General features: G+C 51.9%; 3 protein-coding genes across 5 annotated transcripts in view; 1 reads left to right on the top strand and 2 right to left on the bottom strand.

The window, feature by feature from the left end:
* Positions 1-6511, top strand: part of LOXL2 (lysyl oxidase like 2) — a 58336-nt gene extending 51825 nt beyond the window's left edge. For both annotated transcript variants that reach the window (XM_030290038.4, XM_072917606.1), the window contains 2 exons: positions 166-277; positions 3362-6511. In XM_030290038.4, the coding sequence (XP_030145898.4) occupies positions 166-277; positions 3362-3441 (192 nt within the window). In that variant the 3' untranslated portion in view covers positions 3442-6511. The remainder of the gene's footprint in view (positions 1-165; positions 278-3361) is intronic.
* Positions 3882-15972, bottom strand: R3HCC1 (R3H domain and coiled-coil containing 1). 2 transcript variants are annotated; one of them, XM_072917607.1, is made up of 9 exons: positions 15836-15948; positions 14419-14546; positions 13358-13495; positions 11001-12186; positions 9731-9903; positions 8197-8267; positions 6879-6974; positions 5161-5337; positions 3882-4298 (listed from the first exon to the last, which is right to left on the bottom strand). In XM_072917607.1, the coding sequence occupies exons 2-8, from the start codon at positions 14511-14513 to the stop codon at positions 5189-5191; spliced, it is 1908 nt and encodes a 635-aa protein (XP_072773708.1). In that variant the 5' UTR covers positions 14514-14546; positions 15836-15948; the 3' UTR covers positions 3882-4298; positions 5161-5188. The 2 variants fall into 2 exon arrangements, with proteins under 2 accessions (XP_072773708.1, XP_072773709.1); XM_072917608.1 differs by having other exon boundaries at positions 3882-5337; positions 15836-15972.
* Positions 15973-17025: 1053 nt separating this feature from the next.
* Positions 17026-20479, bottom strand: LOC115498198 (D(1) dopamine receptor-like). Its single transcript, XM_072917738.1, has one exon. It carries the CDS (start codon positions 19159-19161, stop codon positions 17893-17895), a length of 1269 nt encoding a protein of 422 aa, XP_072773839.1. The 5' UTR covers positions 19162-20479; the 3' UTR covers positions 17026-17892.
* Positions 20480-21031: the final 552 nt, after the last annotated feature.

The raw sequence follows: 21031 nt of genomic DNA, 5'->3' as shown, positions 1-21031 counted from the left end.
TCAGCCTTTATTCCCTATTTATTCGAATAATTCCTTTCTCTGTACAAAATAAATAATATTTTCATTTTCTTCTAAAAAAACACCATAAAAAAAAACAAAAACTGATTCTGCATCCTGCCAAATCCCCCTTTCAACAACCCCACCCCTGTCCTTCCACCCCCGCAGGTCGTGATCAACCCCAACTACGAGGTGGCAGAGTCGGATTATTCCAACAACGTGATGAAGTGCCGGAGCCGCTACGACGGGCAGCGCATCTGGATGTACAACTGCCACATAGGTGAGGGTGGGAATCCTCCAGCAGGGCCGGGCATGCTCCAGGGTGTCCAAATCTGAGCTATTGATGATTCTGAGAGTGTAGAAAGTCTCTGTCTGTCAGCCCCGTTGCCAAAGCAGAAGCCATAATTGGTCTGTGCTGTTTCAAGGTTGTTTATTCTGTTTATCTCTACCATGTTCTGCTGCCCTGCCGCAGCTCTGTCCTGCAGGGCAGCGTGTGGGGCTCTGCCCTCAGTGGGATGGTACAAACATTAAATACCACAAACTACCTGTGCTGGATTTACAATAACGTGCCAATATCTGTCACCTACGTTGGACAGTGTGTCCCCAGCCTGAACCAACAGAAAAATGCCAACACCACAGTGAAACATGGAGGGCATGAAGAAGGAGAAAAAGGACAAGGCACACCCAATTTCCTCCATCTTGTCCCCTTTGGACCCCTCATCTAGAATCCTAAAATTTTACTTTTGCACCCGTGCAACACTTAATTATTACTTATATCAAACACTCAGAGCTGGTAATTGATCCTGTAAGATTGAAAACTCTTTTCCATGGACAGAGATCACAGCCAGTGTCTGTGGGGGCTCTGTCCAGGGGGGTTCCTGACCCCTGCCAGGGTCCCAGGGCAGCCAGAGGGAAGCTCCGGACTCCCACATCAAAGATTCCTCTCAGACAAAGAATTCCATGTTTTCCCCCTGTGAAAAACTCTGGTGCAATCCTATTATCCTGGCAAATTCCTTCTTCCCAAAATCAAATTATTTTGCCGAGCTGGGATCTCTTTGGATCACGAAGCTTCTCTTTGAGAACAAAGAAAGCAGTGGGAAAGAGCCTCCTGCACCAGGCAGGAATTAAAATGTCCCTGGAATGTCAGGGAAATCTCTGTTTTCTTGGAAAAATGATTTAAAATGTTATCATTTGGTATTTTTCCTTTTGGTTATGGAAATAAATATCGAAGCCAAACTAATTTAAATTTGGCTTATTCCATTGTCAAAACCATTTAAAATGGAATCAACTTGGGGGCTTTTTTGGACTGTTTTTACCACAGAAAATGAATTAACACAACTCCCTGCCCAGCTCCAAATAAAACCAGCTCTGAAAATTCCCTTCTTCAAAGAATGTTTTTCCTGGGGAAAAAAAAAAAATCCACGTAACCACTGATTTTTCTCATTATTTTTTTGGGATTTGAGCAGAAAATTCTCATCTTGTGTGTCACAATTAAGACTGTGACCTAGTTCAGGGAAGTGAAGCCCATTCCAGCTGTGGCACAGGCTCTGCAGCTGAGCTGGGAGGTTAAAAACAAAGGTTTTAACTTTCACTTTGTCCTAATTAGAGAGAAATTAGAGTTTGGTTCTGCTTCAGAGCAGAGCCCTCACACCCTCACAGGCCTTGTTGGGCCTCACTTTATTTTTTAAGCACCAAACCAGTGAAATTTGGGTAATTCAGTCTTGCAAATCCACATCCAGCCTTCCTGGGGACTCCTGGCTGTGCCAGTTAGGGCAAGATTTAATTAAAACTTCATTTAATTAACCCCAAACCTTTAACACCTTCATTTCCAGGGCGCTGGTTTCGCCCAGTCCCAGTGTTCCCCAAGTGCTTTTCCCTCTCCCAAGGATTTTTCCCTGCTCTTCCTGTGCTTTCCTGGTGTTCCCAAGGGTTTTTCCCTCTCCTGGTGATCCCAAGGGTTTTCCCTGTGCTCTCCCCCTGTTCCCAAATGTTTTCCTCGTGCTCTCCCACTTATGCTGATTTATTAAAAAAATCCCAGGTGTTTTTCCTGTGCTCTTCCCAAGTGTCATCCCCATGCTCTGTCCATGTTCCCAAGGGTTTTTCCCCATGCTCTCCCTGTGTTCCCAAGGGTTTTCCCCATGTTCCCAAGGGTTTTTCCCCATGCTCTCCCTGTTTTCCCAAGGGTTTTTCCCCATGCTCTCCCTGTTTTCCCAAGGTTTTTCCCTCTCCCCGTGATCCCAAGCGTTTTCCCCTCTCCCACTGCTCTGAAGCTTTTCCCTCCCAATATTCCCAAGTGTTTTCCCATGCTCTCCCAGTGTTCCCAAGTGTTTTCCCATGCTCTCCCCATGTTCCCAAGGGTTTTCCCCATGCTTTCCCTGTGTTCCTAAGGTTTTTCCCATGCTCTCCCAGTGTTCCCAAGGTTTTTCCCATGCTCTTCCTGTGTTCCCAAGGGTTTTTCCCTCTCCTGCTCACCCCTTGCTCTCCCTGTATTCCTAAGGGTTTTCCCCGTGCTCTCCCTGTGTTCCTAAGGTTTTCCCCATGTTCCCAAGGATTTTCCCCATACTCTCCCTGTATTCCCAAGGTTTTTCCCCCTGCTCTCCCTCTGTTCCCAAGGTTTTCCCCACGTTCCCAAGGTTTTTCCCTCCCCTGCTCACCCCCTGCTCTCTGTGTATTCCCAAGGTTTTCCCCATGTTCCCAAGGGTTTCCCCAAGCTCTCCCTGCGTTCCCAAGTGCTTTTCCCCCTGCTCTCCCTCTGTTCCCAAGGTTTTCCCCATGTTCCCAAGGTTTTTCCCTCCCCTGCTCACCCCATGCTCTCCCTGTTTTCCCGAGGGTTTTCCCCATGTTCCCAAGGGTTTCCCCAAGCTCTCCCTGTGTTCCCAAGGGTTTTCCCCCTGCTCTCCCTACATTCCCAAGTGCTTTTCCCCCTGCTCTCCCTGTGTTCCCAAGGTTTTCCCCATGTTCCCAAGGGTTTCCCAAGCTCTCCCTGTGTTCCCAAGTGCTTTTCCCGTGCTCTCTCTGTGTTCCCAAGGTTTTCCCCACGTTCCCAAGGTTTTTCCCTCCCCTGCTCACCCCCTGCTCTCCCTGTTTTCCCAAGGGTTTCCCCAAGCTCTCCCTGTGTTCCCAAGGTTTTTCCCCATACTCTCCCTGTGTTCGCAAGGTTTTCCCCACATTCCCAAGGTTTTCCCTCCCCTGCTCACCCCCTGCTCTCCCTGTGTTCCCAAAGGTTTCCCCCTGCTCTCCCCATGTTCCCAAGGGTTTTCCCCGTGCTCTCCCTGTGTTCCCAAGGTTTTCCCTGTGCTCTCCCCATGTTCCCAAGGTTTTTCCCTCCTCTGCTCACCCCCTGCTCTCCCTGTGGCCTCTCCAGGTGGTTCCTTCAGCGAGGAGACGGAGCAGAAGTTCGACCACTTCAGGGGACTCACAAATAACAACGTGTCTGCCCGGTAGAATTCCCACTAATTTAAGGAAGCCAGGACTCCTGCTCCGGCCCTTCCCGAACCACTGCACCCCAGGAAATCCAGCCTCCTCCAAAACTCTGAATTTCAGGTGAATCACTCCTGAAGAAGCCTCTCCCTCCCCAGTTTAGGTGCTCAGGCACCCCTCGGTGCCTCCTGCAATTCCAGCTCTCCTCAGCTCCAGCTCTTCACCATCCCAACGATTCCTCCCACATTTTGCAGCACTCCTCGCCTCAGGTTGGGTGCCAACCACCCAGAAGTGCCTTCATCCTTCATTTCCAAGGCATTATTTGGGAATTTTCAGCTCTTTTCCACGCCCGATGCCCGTTTGTGCTGCTGCTTCCTGCACTCCTCCTCAGCACTGACTCAGTTTAGCAAGGAAATAGAAGGAATTTTTTGGTTTTTTAAAAAAAAAAGGAAAAAAGGAGCAGCTTTTTGTGAGCAGAACAGTGTAAAGCTGAATTTAATACTGCAGTGAAACACTTGGATCCAACGCTCCGGAGGGGAGCAAACGCAGAACGTGGAAATTTCACAGGGAATTTCATGTGGAATTTCACAGGGAATCTCCCAAAGCTCCCTGAACCAATCCCTCAGCACCCAGAACTCTGCAGATTCCCAAGGATGAGGCCTCTGGGTTGGGAATTCCCATCCCACAGGGATCCTCCAGCCACCAGCTGCTGTGCCCATCCAAGGATCACCTCCTGCCTGGATATTCCATCTTTTCTTTCCAAGGATGAATTATCCTTGTGCACCTTGCAGAGGGAATTTCTGCCTCTGTGGGAATTCCCAGTTCTCCTCTGTTTGTTTGAGGACACACTTTGCTACAGAGCTCCAATAAAAACCTTTTCCCTGGAAAAAGAAAAAAAATCACTTTAGAAGGCCTTGGTGTATTTCTCCTCAGAATTCCTGGAAGTTTGGGGGTTTTCTGCCTCTCCTACAATCAAAGTTACCTGGAATTCCAGCTGATTCCACAGGGATTCCAACTGGCTGCAAGCTTCCCCCAAACCCCACCCCACAGGGATGTTTGTGAGGCTTAAAAATGCAGAAATATTTTGAGTATTTGTCATTTCTCCAGCTGGCAAAGGGGTTTTGACCTCCTGGCAATTGGAAAATTCCAGTTCTTCCTCAGAATCCCAGACTGGAGCACCAGCAGAGCTTGGAATGGGGGTGAAAGCTCATTTTAAACCCAGCTCTGGGCACATCAGCACAGGCAAATTCTGGAGGTTTTTTTTTTTCCCTAATGAGCAGATCCCAACTTTCCTCAACAGGGAAGTTCAGGCTTTTGAAACTCTATAAATAAGGAAAGAATTCCCTAAAACTTGAATCCACTTCCTGTCAGTTTTCTGGGATATCTGAACAGCAACATTACAACAAACGTGGAACAGATTTTTGAACTCCTGCCCTTGTTTTAAGAGTTGAATTTTGGCCCCAAAAAATTCCAATTTTCTTACTCTTAATGCCTACTTTTTGTTGGAAAACAGAGCAGGAATAAGGAATAAAGAAACCACCTCATTCCTGCAGGCACCCCAGACGCTTTGAAACACCCAACAAAGAATTCCAGCGCTTCCCAGGGCTCCAAAACCAAAAAAAAACCAAACAAACCCAACAAGAATTCCCATTCCCAACTTTCCCAAGCTGATCCCTAAAGGAACACCCCCGTGGCGCTGCCTGCTCTGCATGCATTTAATAGCACAGCCATGCTCATCTTTACAGCCGTTTTTTGGGGGGTTTTTTTGGGATTATTCCTCCTGATCCAAGGATTCTGGCTGGAAAACTTCATTCCCTGCGGCCTCGTGCTGCCTGTGCCTCCAGCCCAGGGCGTGGGACACGAGTCTCCTGGCCACTGCCGTGTCCGTCTGCGGCCTCTCCTTCCCCAGCTGGAGCAATTCTAGGGAAAAAATTGGGAAAAATGGGAAAAAAATTTACCCAGCTATGCCTTGGTCAAGGAGAAATTCGTGGTTAAAGCCCAAAAAAAAATCAGCTTTTTTTTTCCCCGCTGTTTTATTCGTTTATCGACATCAAATCTTTCTGTCTCGGTGAATAAATTGGTTTTTGGTTTTTTTTTCAGGATGGAATTCCACAGTTTTCAGTGGGTTTGGTCAGCATAAAGGTTCAGGGTTCTTCTGCTGTGTGGAAAATCCAGGAATTCTTCCTGGTCAAATTCCCAACATCCCATCCCTTTCCATGCCTGGAAAAACCCAGGCAATTTATCCATTTATCCAACTGAAACTCCTCAAAACCAGCTGCCAAAATCCTTGGAAAACAGCAAAGAAAATTTAAAACAAAAAAATCTGCATTTTAAATTATATCTAAATATTTCAGATTATTTGGGAAGCCCCTTGGTCAGTGCCCTCCATTTTTTTTTTTTTTTGGATGGCTGCAATTCCATCTGCAAGGAAATCCACCAAAATTTCACCAAGTTCACAATAATTTGGATTTGGGGATTAATGAATCAATCCTATATCAATTTGAAGTTGTTACCTACACAGCAAGGGGGGCTTTGTTTTTCCAGAAGTTTCATTCATTAAAGGAAAAAAACGTAATTTAAAAAAAATTTAAAAGAGACACTGTCAGCTAATTCTAATACAAATTTGTGTTTGGAAAATAATCAATTGAAACTGGATACCAACAGGATTGATGTTTAATTATTCTATTTAATTATTAATTAATTAATAATAAATTAAAAATAATTATATTTTCATTTAACCTGATTCAGAATAGTGAATAAATGAAAAAACAGATGAAGGGGAGATGCAAATAAAGCGAATTTTTGGATGTTTCATTTAAATGCAGCAGTGCTGAAACTCAGGAATTGGTCACTGTGACAGTGTCCCTTTAAAGCATTAAAATTGGAATTTATTCTGACTGCAGTTGGAAAATCCCAGGAATTGTTGGTTCAGAGTCTCTGCTGCTGCTTTGCTTTCCTGTGGCAACTGGACCTGATCAATCTGATTGAAAGGCAATGAAATCAATCAATAATCAATCAATGGTAATCAATCCACTGATGTTCATGGCTCAGCTTCACCATTTCTCCTTCCTGAATAAAATTATGCCAACCACAAGATTGGGTTTGTCTCCTTTGGACTGCCAGGGGGAGAGGGAAGAGAAAATTCCTGGGGAATTGGATGCTTTACCTCCCAAAAAATCCCAATTCCAGCACAACCCTTCCCTTCCAACTGCCCAAAAGAGCAGCAAATTACACCAAAAATAAAATAAAATAAAATAAAAATTCAATCTGAATTCCAGCAGAATTCCACAGCACAGCTCAGTGCCAAGAAATCCAATCGGACAAATAACTGGTCCTGAATGGGAATTTGTCACCTGGAGCAGTCAGGAGCGGGAAATACAAGAAAAATGGGGGGAATTTAGGCAATTTGGGAAATTTGGGAATTTGGGAAATTTGGGAATTTGGGCAATTTGGGCCCTTACTTGGTCTCTGGAGCGCCTTGAGCTTGGCCTGTTTGGAGGCGTGGATCAGGGGCCGGATCCGCAGGCAGGGGTAGCGGCGGCCCAGGGCCTGGGATGCTGCAGGGGAAAAAAGGGCAGAATTAACCCCAAAATTCAGATTATGGAACCCTGGGAATGCTCATCCTGCCTGGGATGCTGCAGGAACAAAAGGGCCAAAATTAACCCCAAAAATCAGATTATGGTACCCTGGGAACATTCATCCTGCTTGGGATGCTGCAGGGAACAAAAGGGCCAGAATTAACCCCAAAAATCAGATTATGGCACCCTGGGAACGTTCATCCTGCTTGGGACACTGCAGGGAACAAAAGGGCCAGAATTAACCCCAAAAATCAGATTATGGAACGCTGGGAATGTTCATCCTGCTTGGGACACTGCAAGGAACAAAAGGACCAGAATTAAACCCAAAAATCAGATTATTAGATTGTAATCAAATTACTATCAGATAATAATATATTTATATTGATATATAATATATAATATATAATATATAATATATAATATATAATATATAATATATAATATATAATATAGACAATAGAATATAGAATATAGAATATAGAATAATATATGTAATATATAATATATAATATTATATAAATAATACATTATTATATTATTAGATATAATATTTTATATATTATAAATTATATACATACATTTTATAGTATATTGTATATATTATATATTTATATATTGTTATATATTATTATAAATTGCATATTATATATTATATATTATTATACATAATATATCATATATTATAATAAATTTTATATTATATATTATATATTATTATACATAATATATAATTATATTTTAAATTTATATTTATAAATACATAATTAGATTATTATCAGATTATATGTTGGGCACAGGGAATATTCCTCTGCCTCTCCTATTCGTCCTGCATGGGACGCTGCAAGAAACACAAAGTGCTGGAACTAACCCCAAAAAAATCAGATTATTAGATTATAATTCTATTATTATCAGATAATATATTTATATAAATATACAGTACATAATATAAATATGTAATAATATATAAAATGTAATAATATATACTGTATATCATATAAATCCCACTGCAAACCGGTTTTCAGTTTGCAGTGGGATTTATATGATATATATTATACATTATTACATTTTATATATATTATATATTATATAATATTAATTATTATAGTAATATTAATTAATATAATATATTAATTATATATATAATATATTATTACTGGGAAGGGACTGGGAGCTGTGGGTGCCTCCATCCCACCCCAAATACCTGCGGAGAGGCTGGAGAAGATTCCCAGGGCGTGGGTATCATCCACCCACTGGATTTTGAAGCCGCTCTCGCTGCAAGAAAAGAGAATAATTTCAATTAATGTCAAGAAAAACCAAGTCCCAATAAAACCCAGCAGCCCCAGGAGGGGTTTCAGTGTTTTTTGGTGTTTCCCAAAACATTAATCCCATTTTAAATGGGGAGAAAGGCAGGAAAAGAAGGAAAAAGGATGTTAAGTGTGCCCTTTTTGGGGCCACAATGTGAAATTACCCCAAAAATCTGCTTTTCTTCTCAAGCCCAACCTCCGTTTCAGGGGTTGGCTTCCAGCACCAAAATATTGACATTTCTGAGGTTTTTCCCAGGCACAAAAGTAAAAAACAAGGGATTTATGAGGTGATTTTGGGGTGAAATCTCATAAAGAGACTTTAAACCAGGAATATATTGCAGGAAAAGCTCCTTTGAGGCACAGGGAGAGGGGAAAGTGAAATTAAAATCCACAAATTGGGTGTCAGAGTCCTGCTGGGCTTTAAACCAGGATGAAATCGCAGGAAAAACTCCTTTCAGGCACACAGAGAGGGGAAGGTGAAACTAAAATCCAGAATTTGGGTGCCAGAGCCCTGGAGTAAAGCTGGGCTTTAAACCAGGATTAACTTGCAGGAAAAGCCCCTTTCAGGCACACGGAGAGGGGAAGGTGAAACTAAAATCCAGAATTTGGGTGCCAGAGCCCTGGAGTAAAACTGGGCTTTAAACCAGGATTAAATTGCAGGAAAAACTCTTTTGAGGCACACAGAGTTGAAACTAAAATCCACAATTTGGGTGCCAGAGCCCTGGAGTAAAGCTGGGCTTTAAACCAGGACTAAACTGCAGGAAAAGCTCCTTTCAGGCACACAGAGAGGGGAAGGTGAAATTAAAATCCACAATTTGGGTGCCAGAGCCCTGCTGGGCTTTAAACCAGGATTAAATTGCAGGAAAAACTCCTTTGAGGCACACAGAGGTGCAACTAAAATCCACAATTTGGGTGTCAGAGCCCTGGAGAAAAGCTGGGCTTTAAACCAGGACTAAACTGCAGGCACACAGAGGTGAAACTAAAATTCAGAATTTGGGTGCCAGAGCCCTGGAGTAAAGCTGGGCTTTAAACGAGGATTAAACTGCAGGCACACAGAGGTGAAACTAAAATTCAGAATTTGGGTGCCAGAGCCCTGGAGAAAAGCTGGGCTTTAAACCAGGACTAAACTGCAGGAACACAGAGGTGAAATTAAAATCCACAATTTGGGTGTCAGAGCCCTGGAGTAAAGCTGGGCTTTAAACCAGGATTAAGTTGCAGGAAAAGCTCCTTTGAGGCACATGGAGAGGGGAAAGTGAAATTAAAATCCACAATTTGGGTGCCAGAGTCCTGCTGGGCTTTAAACCAGGACTAAATCACAGGAAAAGCCCCTTTCAGGCACGGGGAGAGGGAAGGTGAGACTCAAACCCAGGACGCGCTGCCAGTCCCAGGCTGACTGCGCTCCTGCCGTGCTCAGGCTCCCGAGTTACTCACTGGAAATCGGAGAACATTTCCATCAGATCCTCGGTTTTCAGGGAGGAGGGGAAGTCGTAGATCTCGGTGACGTGGCCCAAGTCCCCCTCGCTGACCTGGGCCTCTCCGTAGCCGGAATAATCCACGCTGATCCTCTCGATGCTGATGTCCTTCACCGTCAGATTCCCGACGATCTGGGGGGATCCGGAGCAAGGATTGAAAAATAAAAACCACAAACCAGGCTGGAGCTTCATCCCCATAGCGGCCAATCCTCACCTCGGCCACTCCAACCCCACCTGCACCACCCAGGACACGGAATCTCCTTCCAGGACATGGAATCTCCTCCAGGGAGCAATTCCTTCCACCCAGGACACGGAATCTCCTCCCAGAACATGGAATATCCTCCAGGAGCAATTCCTTCCACCCAGAACATGGAATCTCCTCCCCAGGACACGGAATCTCCTCCCAGGACACGGAATCTCCTCCAGGGAGCAATTCCTTCCACCCAGGACATGGAATCTCCACCCAGGACACGGAATCCCCTCCAGGGAGCAATTCCTTCTACCCAGGACATGGAATCTCCTCCAGGGAGCAACTCCTTCCACCCAAGACACGGAATCTCCTCCCAGAACATGGAATCTCCTCCAGGGAGCAATTCCTTCCACCCAGGACATGGAATCTCCTTCCAGGACACGGAATCTCCTCCAGGAGCAATTCCTTCCACCCAGAACATGGAATCTCCTCCCAGAACATGGAATCTCCTCCAGGGAGCAATTCCTTCCACCCAGGACACGGAATCTCCTCCAGGGAGCAATTCCTTCCACCCAGAACATGGAATCTCCACCAGGGAGCAATTCCTTCCACCCAGGACACGGAATCTCCTCCCAGAACATGGAATCTCCTCCAGGGAGCAATTCCTTCCACCCAGAACATGGAATCTCCTCCAGGGAGCAATTCCTTCCACCCAGGACATGGAATCTCCTCCCAGAACATGGAATCTCCTCCAGGGAGCAATTCCTTCCACCCAGGACATGGAATCTCCTCCCAGAACATGGAATCTCCTCCAGGGAGCAATTCCTTCCACCCAGGACATGGAATCTCCTCCAGGGAGCAATTCCTTCCACCCAGGACATGGAATCTCCTCCCAGGACACGGAATCTCCTCCAGGAGCAATTCCTTCCTCCCAGAACATGGAATCTCCTCCAGGGAGCAATTCCTTCCACCCAGGACACGGAATCTCCTCCAGGGAGCACTTCCTTCCCCTCTTTCCCCAAATCTTCCCTCCAATCACCTCTGCCAGGAGCTCTGCTGTGCAGTCGTCCTCGAGGCCGCTCTGCCTCGTCCCCTCCCTGTCCCCTGCAGCCAAATCCAGGCCCCTCCACAGCGCCTCGGCCACATCCGAGCGTTCCTTGTCCTCCTCTTCCTCCCCGGGCACCTTCCTGCGGCAGATCCGCCCTGGAGCACTGGGATCTTCGCCACGGAGCAGCTCAGGAGCAGCCAGAGCCTCACCTGGGCCTTCTAGAACCTTCTGGAGGGGTTTCTGCTCCACCTGGCCGGCGCTGGGGCTCCCCTGCTCACCGAGATCACCCCTGCCTTCCTCAGCACTCCTGGAATCCTGCTCTGCCGGGGATCGGTTCCTGCTGCTCTCCAGGCTCTGCGTTTCCAGCAGTGAGGACTCTGCCAGGGCTGGGGCTGTCACTGCCATGGGCTGGTCTGAGCCAGGCTGGGCTCTGGTGGTCAGCTCTGACCCAGGATGGGCTCCCGTGGTCAGCTCTGTCCCACCCAGCTCTGTCCTGCTGCCACCGTGGTTCTCCAAAGGGCTGGACCCTTTCCCATGCTCCGACCCTCCGGAATCCCGCCTGGATTGCTTCTCCTCCTGCAGCTGGCCCTGGAACTCGCTGCCCTCTGGAATGGCAGTGCTGGCGTGGCTGGATTCCTGCTCTGCTGCTTCGGGTGGGTGTTTGTTGTGTGCAGCAGTCGGGGAATGGGAACAGTCCTTATCCCGGCTTTCCTGCTCACAGGAATCGTGGCTATTCCCGAAATCCTTCGGCACCTTCTCATCACACGGAGGATGCTCAGCGCTGCCGTTTCCTGGGACACCCTCAGGCTCCTCCTGCTGCTTCCCAGGGCTGTCTCCAGCCCTGCCCAGCTCCTGCTGGGTGTCCCGCATGGAATTCCTGGGGCAGTTTTCCCCTCCTGGTGCCGCATCCCCGTCGGGCTCTGCCTCCCTCTCCCTCCAATTCGCCTTTTTCCTTTGGGAGATCCCTCTGGGCACGTACAGGGCTTTGTCTGGCTTCTTCCTGGGCGGCCTGGTGATCCTGCCCGAGCCCACGGAGGCGCGGGCGCTGTCCCCGTGGGTGTCCCCGGGGTGCCGCAGCCGCGCCCCGCGCCCGCCCCGGCCCCAGGGCTGTGCTGGGCGCTGCGGCCGCGCCGAGCCACTCCCGGGCTTTGGGTCACTCGGGGCCTCGCTGGGAAGCCTGGGAAGGAAGGGATGGTGAGAGGGTGTGGGAACCCAGAGCATCCCTCTGGCTGCACTGGGACCCCCCTGGACAGAGCCCCCAGAGACACTGGCTGTGATCTCTGCCCATGGAAAAGAGTTTTCAATCTTACAGGATCAATTACCAGCTCTGAGTGTTTGATATAAGTAATAATTAAGTGTGGCACGGGTGCAAAAGTAAAATTTTAGGATTCTAGATAAGGGGTTCAAAGGGGACAAGATGGAGGAATTGGGTGTGCCTTGTCCTTTTTCTCCTTCTTCATGCCCTCCATGTTTCACTGTGGTGTTGGCATTTTTCTGTTGGTTCAGGCTGGGGACACACTGTCCAACGTAGGTGACAGATATTGGCACGTTATTGTAAATCCAGCACAGGTAGTTTGTGGTATTTAATGTTTGTACCATCCCACTGAGGGCAGAGCCCCACACGCTGCCCTGCAGGACAGAGCTGCGGCAGGGCAGCAGAACATGTTAGAGATAAACAGAATAAACAACCTTGAAACAGCACAGACCAATTATGGCTTCTGCTTTGGCAGCGGGGCTGACAGACAGAGACTTTCTACAATCTCAGAATCACCAATACCCACAGATTCCGACAAGAGGGGAGCTGGGGAAACCCAGGGGTGTGGGGTTTGCCAGAGGAAAAGGAGGAGCAAATTCCCAAAGGGAAAATCTCGCTGTTCCTTAGGGTCTGGGAGGTGCCGCTGGGAATGGAGACTTAAATGGGACACGGTGACTTTGTGCCTGATCCAAGGGCTGGAGCCTGGCTGAGCCAGGCTGGGAGAGCTGGGAATGCTCCAGGGAGAGCTGGGAATGCTCCAGGGAGAGCTGGGAATGCTCCAGGCAGAGCTCAGAGCCCTTCCAGAGCCTGAAGGGACTCCAGGAGAGCTGGAGAGGGACTGGGGACAAGGCCTGGAGGGACAGGACGCAGGGAATGGCTTCCAGTGCCAGAGAGCAGGGATGGATGGGATTTTGGGAAGGAATTCCTGGCTGGGATGGAATCCCCAGAGGAGCTGTGGCTGCCCCTGGATCCCTGGAGGTGTCCAAGGCCAGCTTGGAGCAGCCTGGGACGGTGGGAGGTGTCCCCAGAAGGTGACACTGGGATGAGTTTTGGGTTCCTTCCAAACCATTCCAGGATTCCAGGCACAGCTCACCTGACGGCCGAGTGACAAATGACCGTCCTCCTCCTCCAGCCCTCTCCCACCGAGAAGCTGCTCAGCAGTTCCATGTTTTCCACGGTGCGGTGGATCAGGTACCGCAGGCGGCTGGACAGGGGCGGGAACAGGAGCACTCTGAAAGGACACAGAGCACCAGAAACGTGCAGGAAGGGAGGGGAAAGTTGGAAAAATTTAACCCCAGCACGGGATTTAAATCAGAAAAAAGCCAAGCAGGACTTGGTGATATTATAAAGAGCACTAATGCCTTCCTAGATTTGCAGCCAGACACATTTTACACATCAAATGGAGAGAGGGGAGGCTGGGAATGCCTTGGCCTGGACTCTGGTTCCTGCTGAATCCATATGGGAAAGGCTGGGAAGCACCAGCAGAAAGCTGCTCCTGATCCCCTCCCTCCCAGGCTGAGCCTAATTTCACTTCTCTCTTAACAATATCTCTCTTATCCTGTAACATTTCTAAATCAACATTTATCTCAAAATTTATATACAAATATATACTATATAAACCTTCTATCAAACTTCAAAATTTCTCTACAAATCCATTTCCCAGACGGAAACCAGGAATAAACCAAGATGGGATAAATAAACTCCACGTCCGGCGTCACCGCTGTCACAGTTTGTCCCCGAGCGTTTGACAAGGGCACGAGGAATTTCTTTGCCAAACATTTTATAAAAAAAAAAAGCACCAAAACAAATATTTAAGGTGGTGACAAGCTGGCAGGGATCTCAGCGTTGCCACCAGCAGCCGGGATTGGGCTCCGAAGGTCGCTGGATTTGGGAACAGATCCAGGCGAGCCCAGGATGGGCAGCACTGCTGTACAAGCCACCCATGGCCCAAACCCTGCCTGAAGTTCAGGCGTGACCGTGGGAGGAGATCCCACAGCGATCCCAGCAGCGGATCTCCACATCCAGACCCAAACGCGGCTGTTTTCACCCCAGAAAAGTGATGCAAACCCTGAGCCCCAAGTCCCCGGGCATCCCTGCGGCTGGCATCGCCCGGAGGGAGGGTCAGCCCGGTGCCCTGCCCGGGCCGGGACCCACCGCTGGTGCTGCCCCTGCCCCAGGAACTGCTCCAGCTCCTCCGCGATCCTGCCCACGAACTCATCCTCGCTGGGCGACAGGAAAACGCCGTCCATGGAGCGCAGCGCCAGGGCGACGAGGGGGGCGGCCTGTGGGGGACAGGGGCACACGTGGAGGGAGGGACAGCCACAAACCCCCACCCATGGGTGCCCAGCATCCCCTACAAACCTCCCCCGCCCCTCTGCACCCCGTTATCCCCCTGCCCTGGGCATCCCCAAATCCCCTCCGCCCTGGGCATCCCCAAATCCCCCCCCCCACCCTGGGCATCCCCAAATCCCCCCTCGCCCTGGGCATCCCCAAATCCAAATCCCCTCCACCCTGGGCATCCCCAAATCCCCAAATCCCAAATCCCCGTTATCCCCCTGCCCTGGGCATCCCCAAATTTCCCCCCGCCCTGGGCATCCCCAAATCCCCCCCGCCCTGGGCATCCCCAAATCCCCCCTCGCCCTGGGCATCCCCAAATCCCCTCCGCCCTGGGCATCCCCAAATCCCCCCTCGCCCTGGGCATCCCCAAATCCCCCCTCGCCCTGGGCATCCCCAAATCCCCCCTGCCCTGGGCATCCCCAAATCCCCCCTCGCCCTGGGCATCCCCAAATCCCCCCTGCCCTGGGCATCCCCAAATTTCCCCCCTGCCCTGGGCATCCCCAAATCCCCCCCGCCCTGGGAATCCCCAAATCCCCCTCGCCCTGGGCATCCCCAAATTCCCCCTCGCCCTGGGCATCCCCAAATCCCCCCTCCGCCCTGGGCATCCCCAAATCCCCCCTCGCCCTGGGCATCCCCAAATCCCCCCCGCCCTGGGCATCCCCAAATCCCCCCCGCCCTGGGCATCCCCAAATCCCCCCTTGCCCTGGGCATCCCCAAATCCCCCCTGCCCTGGGCATCCCCAAATCCCCCCTCGCCCTGGGCATCCCCAAATCCCCCCCGTCCTGGGCATCCCCAAATCCCCTCTGCCCTGGGCATCCCCAAATTCCCCCCCGCCCTGGGCATCCCCAAATCCCCCCTCGCCCTGGGCATCCCCAAATTCCCCCTCGCCCTGGGCATCCCCAAATCCCCTCCGCCCTGGGCATCCCCAAATCCCCCCTCGCCCTGGGCATCCCCCCAGCCTGGCCATCCTCAGCACCTCTGCATCCCCTTACCCCCTTTCCAGGACACCCCCAGCCCCCCGCCCCGCTCCCTGCATCCCCCTGCCCCCCTTCTCCCAGCGCACCCCCAGCGCCACGTGCTGCCTCCTGTCCCCATCATCATCATCACCATCATCATCATCATCCCACCCCCGAACCCCCCATCGCCCCCATCCCCGCACCCCCCGCACCCCGGTGTCCCCCCGGTGTCCCCCCAGGCTCCGCCCGCCCGGTCCGGGGTCCCCCCGCGTCCTCACCGCCAGGCCCGGCCGAGCAGCGGATACCGGCGGGGCGCCTGCGCCCGGCCCCGGCTCCTCCTTCCCGGCCCCGGCTCCTCCTGCTCGATCCCGGCTCCTCCTTCCCGGCCCCGGCTCCTCCTGCTCGATCCCGGCTCCTCCTTCCCGGCCCCGGCTCCTCCTTCCCGGTCCCGGCTCCTCCTTCCCGGTCCCGGCTCCTCCTTCCCGGTCCCGGCTCCTCCTTCCCGGCCCCGGCTCCTCCCGCCCCGTCCCGGCTCCTCCTGCTCGATCCCGGCTCCTCCCGCTCGATCCCGGCTCCTCCCGCCCCGTCCCGGCTCCTCCTTCCCGGCCCCGGCTCCTCCTTCCCGGTCCTGGCTCCTCCTGCTCGATCCCGGCTCCTCCTTCCCGGCCCCGGCTCCTCCCGCCCGGTCCCGGCTCCTCCTGCCCTGTCCTGGATCGTCCCGCCCCGTCCCGGCTCCTCCCACCTGATCGCGGCTTTTCCGTCCCCGTCTCGGCTCGTCCCGCTCGGTCCGAGCTCCTCTCGGCCTGTCCTGGCTCTTCTCCCTCATCCCAGTTCCGTCCCTCTCCATTCCCGGTTCCGTCCCTCTCCATTCCCAGTTCCGTCCCTCTCCATCCCAGTTCCGTCCCTCTCCATCCCAATTCCGTCCCTCTCCATCCCAGTTCCGTCCCTCTCCATCCCAGTTCCGTCCCTCTCCATTCCCAGTTCCCTCTCTCTCCATCCCATTTCTGTCCCTCTCCATTCCCAGTTCCGTCCCTCTCCATCCCAGTTCTGTCCCTCTCCATCCCAGTTCTGTCCTTCTCCATTCCCAGTTCCGTCCCTCTCCATCCCAGTTCCATCCCTGTCCATTCCCAGTTCTGTCCCTCTCCATCCCAGTTCTGTCCCTCTCCATCCCAATTCTGTCCCTCTCCATCCCAGTTCCCTCCCTCTCCATCCCAGTTCCGTCTCTCTCCATTCCCAGTTCTGTCCCTCTCCATTCCAGTTCCGTCCCTCTCCATTCCCAATTCCGTCCCTCTCCATCCCCAATTCTGTCCCTCTCCATCCCAATTCCGTCCCTCTCCATCCCATTTCCGTCCCTCTCTATCCCAGTTCCATCCCTCTCCATTCCCAGTTCCCACTTTTGCAAATACCACTTTTCTCAGGCCTCTCTGCTCCTCACCCGAAAAAAACCCCACAACCTGTCCCCAGGTCACCCATGGCACATCCAGAGCTCCAGAAGTGACCTGGTTTATTTGGGATTACAGAGCAGGGTCAGGCACAAATCCCTGCTCTGGGATCAGCCCCAGACTGGAATAATTCCACCCATCCCGTGGTTCTGTGTGTTCCTGAACGCTGACAAGAGCTGCTGCAGGACAGCGCAGCAACAATTAAACACACTCATGTAATTAAGTAATTAAACACAGGTAATAATAGGACACAAAAAAGGGTCACTTCACTCTCTCTGTTGTCTCTCCTTTGCAGGTTCACCCTGTTCATCACAGGCACACCGAGCTGGCTGTTTTCCCCAATCCCTTTACAAATTTTGCCACAAGTATCAAGAAACTCTTCCAAACCAGTTTTGGGAAAAGCTGGGCACTCCCGTTCCCTCCTGCTGCCGAGCCCGGAGTTCCAAGCACCACACAACACCTTGAATTATAAATATTATAAATATTATAAACATTACAGCAGCGTTCACATTAACTCAGTCATTTGAGGGGTTCCAGATTATCGCTCCCATCTCAGACCTTCTCCCATCTCCCACCTTCTGCCTGGTTAGAAACTGAACCACAAGGAGATAAAACCTCTTATTTACGTTCTTTTCCAACAGATTCCCACCTTCTGCCTGGTTAGAAACTTTCCGTTTCTCTCTTTGACTGAATCTCAGACCTACACCCCGCTGCCCACCTGGGCTGGGGCCAAAATCCAGTTGCAGAAACAGCTGGAAAACCGCTCTGGAATTCCAGCCGGGGTGGTGCAAACGGAGTGGAGCATCCTGAGTGTCCTCAGGAACGGGGCTGGCAGGAATGCCCGGCTCCCCTCCCTGCTGGAGCCCTCCCCACCCCTCTTTTCCCAGCCAGGCTCAATGGAAGGCGCTGCTGGCCAGAGGGGGAATCCTCCCCAGCCAGACGGGGGTTCCACACTCAGCAAGGGGGTCCTGGGGTGGGGAGGAGCCCGGAGAAATCTTCTCCAAGGCCAGCTCGGGGTTGTCCCCCTGCAGCACAGCGTGGGGCAGCAGCTGGGGCGGGCTGGGGGGCTGCAGAGCCCTGGGCTCGGAGGTGTCGGGGTGGAAGGACGCCAGCTCCTCGCTGGCGGTCACCGTCCCCACGGCGCTGCCGCGGCAGCCCCGGCCCAGCAGGGAGGCGAAGGCGGCGCGGAATTCGGCGTTGAAGGCGTAGATGATGGGGTTGAGGGCAGAGTTGGCCCAGCCCAGCCAGGTGAAGGTGCTGAGCATGGCCCCGCTGACGCACGGCGCGGGGGCACAGAAGGGCAGCAGGCAGTTGAGCACGAAGAAGGGCAGCCAGCAGCACACGAAGACGCCCATGATGATGGAGAGCGTCTGGAGCACCTTGGTCTCCTTCTTGAGGGAGTTGTTGAAGGAACTTTCCCCAGGCCAGTCGCTGCTGCCCGGGCAGCTCCGGCCGCGCCCCGCCGGTCTCTCCAGGGAGGAGATGCTGCGGAGCTGGCGCCGGGCGAGGCGGAACAGGCGGCCGTAGGTGCCCAGCATGATGGCAACGGGGATGTAGAAGCTGATGAGCGAGGAGGAGATGGCGTAGGCCCCGCTGAGGCTGGGCTCACAGCTCCCCTCCTCCGCAGAGCCGTTCGAGCCCCGCTGCTCCCGGTCCTTGTGCCACCGCAGCTGCACGGGGAGGAAGGAGATGAGGAGGGACAGCAGCCAAGCCGCGCCGATGGCGCCCAAGGCCAGGCGCTGGGTCACCCTCCTGTGGTAGAGGAAGGGGCTGGCGATGGCCCAGTAGCGCTCGAGGCTGATGAGGCACAGGTGGAGGATGGAGGCCGTGCAGCACAGGATGTCAAAAGCCACCCAGAGGTCACAGAAAGCCCCGAAGGGCCAGAAGCCCAGCGCCTCGCTGGCGGCTCTCCAGGGCATCACCAGGACGGCCACCAGCAGGTCGGACACGGCCAAGGACACCACGAAGAGGTTGGTGACCTTGGAGCGCAGGTGAGGGAACCTGAGCACGGCGGCGCACACCAGCGCGTTCCCCAGCAGCGTGCAGAGGATGAGGAGGGACAGGCAGGCAGCTGTCCCCACCCGCAGGGACAGCGCGGAGGGGCTGGTGGCACTGAGCACGTCCTGCCCAGCTGCTCCTGCCGAGGGGTCAAACCCATCCATGGCTTCCCCGTTGGTTCCGTCCTGCCCCCAGAGCAGTTTTCCCTTCTCTCTGCTCCCGCAGCAGCTCCAAAGCCTCAGCTGCAATCCAGTCCCGCTCCAGCACAGGAAAAGTGGTGGAACCTCTCGCTCCTTTCCAGGATTCTGCTGACTTTTGGATTTTTGGATTTTTGGATTTTTGGAGCTTGGATTTTCCCTCCTGCCTCCCACGCCAGTTCCCTTCCTCTGCTGCTCCAGGAGGCAGAACTCACCCCCAGGGCTGGGAGGCTTTGCTGCAAATCTTCCTCCCTCTCCTCGCTCCTCTTCACCCGCTGCTGCTCCTGCAGAATTCCCAGATCCCGTCCGTGGCCAGGCTGGGATTCGCTGGGTCTGAGCTGCCTCTGTCCTGCTCTTCCCTCTGGATTTGCCTCAGGTGGGATCTGGCTCTGCCCCCCGAGCTGGGAGCGTCTGAGAATCCACAGGCTGAGTCACTGGGAATTCGCTGAGAGGGTTCGAGGGGGAAATAATCATTCCAGGCAGATTGGAGGGTCCTCAATGCAAACGAGCACAGAAATTTATCGTGATTTCTGCATAAAAGGTGCCTGATTTCCGTGCCCAGAGCTGAGTCACAGCTCAGAGATGACCCCAAACCAATCACTCCTCCCTGCCCTGAGCTGGTGCAAAACTGGCATTTAATGTCCACTGCAGAATTCCTTCTCCAGGAAAAAAAAATAAAAAAACCACATCTAAAAATCCTGTAAGGTTTTTCTTTTTGAAAGTCTCGCCCAAAGCAGCCTCAGATCTTTTTGCAGCACAGGTTACCTGCAGAACCAGTGAGGATGCTGAACACCACCTGGATACGTTTTTTAGTCTTTAATTAATGGATTTTACTTTTAGTAAAGTTGCTTCTTTCAAGTCCATCACGATTTCCTTAATTCCCAGTTCATTCCACATCAGCTTTCAGCTCAGGGATAACTGGAAACATCAACCAGAAAGTCAAGATCCTTCTCCAGTCAGGTGTGGCTGTGGCACTTGGGGACTTGGGATGGGATCCGTGGGATGGGATCCATGGGATGGGATGGGATCCATGGGATAGGATGGGATCCATGGGATGGGATCCATGGGATGGGATCCATGGGATGGGATCCATGGGATGGGATGGGATCCATAGGATGGGATGGGATCCATGGGATGGGATCCATGGGATGGGATGGGATGGGATGGGATCCATGGGATGGGATGGGATGGGATGGGTTCCATGGGATGGGATGGGATCCATGGGATGGGATCCATGGGATGGGATGGGATCCATGGGATGGGATGGGATCTGTGGGATGGGATCCATGGGATGGGATTCATGGGATGGCATCCATGGGATGGGATCCATGGGATGGGATGGGATGGGATCCATGGGATGGGATGGGATGGGATCCATGGGATGGGATCCATAGGATGGGATCCATAGGATGGGATCCATAGGATGGGATCCATTTATCCCATTTCTGAGCACTCTCACCCGCTGCAGAAATCCCTGTGGGTTCTGCTGTCCCAAGCCCAACCCAGCAGCTCCTCCTGGGGGAGCTCAGACCTCCTGCCCTCAGGACGCCGCATTATTTGACAACCAACAGTTCAGCAGCTATTTTCTTCCAGGCTCAAGTTAAGCACTATTTTAAACAGCTCTCCAGCATGAAAAGATTCCAGTTTGGTGGCAATTCAGCTCAAAGTTTTTATATTTAATTTCCTCACCCAGCAAGAGGCTGCCCTTGATTTCCTTTCCCTGCTGTCTCACCAAAATATCCTGAAAATTCTCCATTCAGGCACCCTGATTACATCCCCCACTCTGCATCAAAGGCACAAAATTACCAGCCACTCCAAATAAAGCAGCAGCTGCTGG

The sequence above is a fragment of the Taeniopygia guttata genome, chromosome 22 (assembly GCF_048771995.1).
Source record: "Taeniopygia guttata chromosome 22, bTaeGut7.mat, whole genome shotgun sequence".
Lineage (NCBI taxonomy): Eukaryota > Metazoa > Chordata > Aves > Passeriformes > Estrildidae > Taeniopygia > Taeniopygia guttata.
Note: the sequence above shows the minus strand (reverse complement) of the source record. Positions and strands in the feature narration are given on the sequence as shown.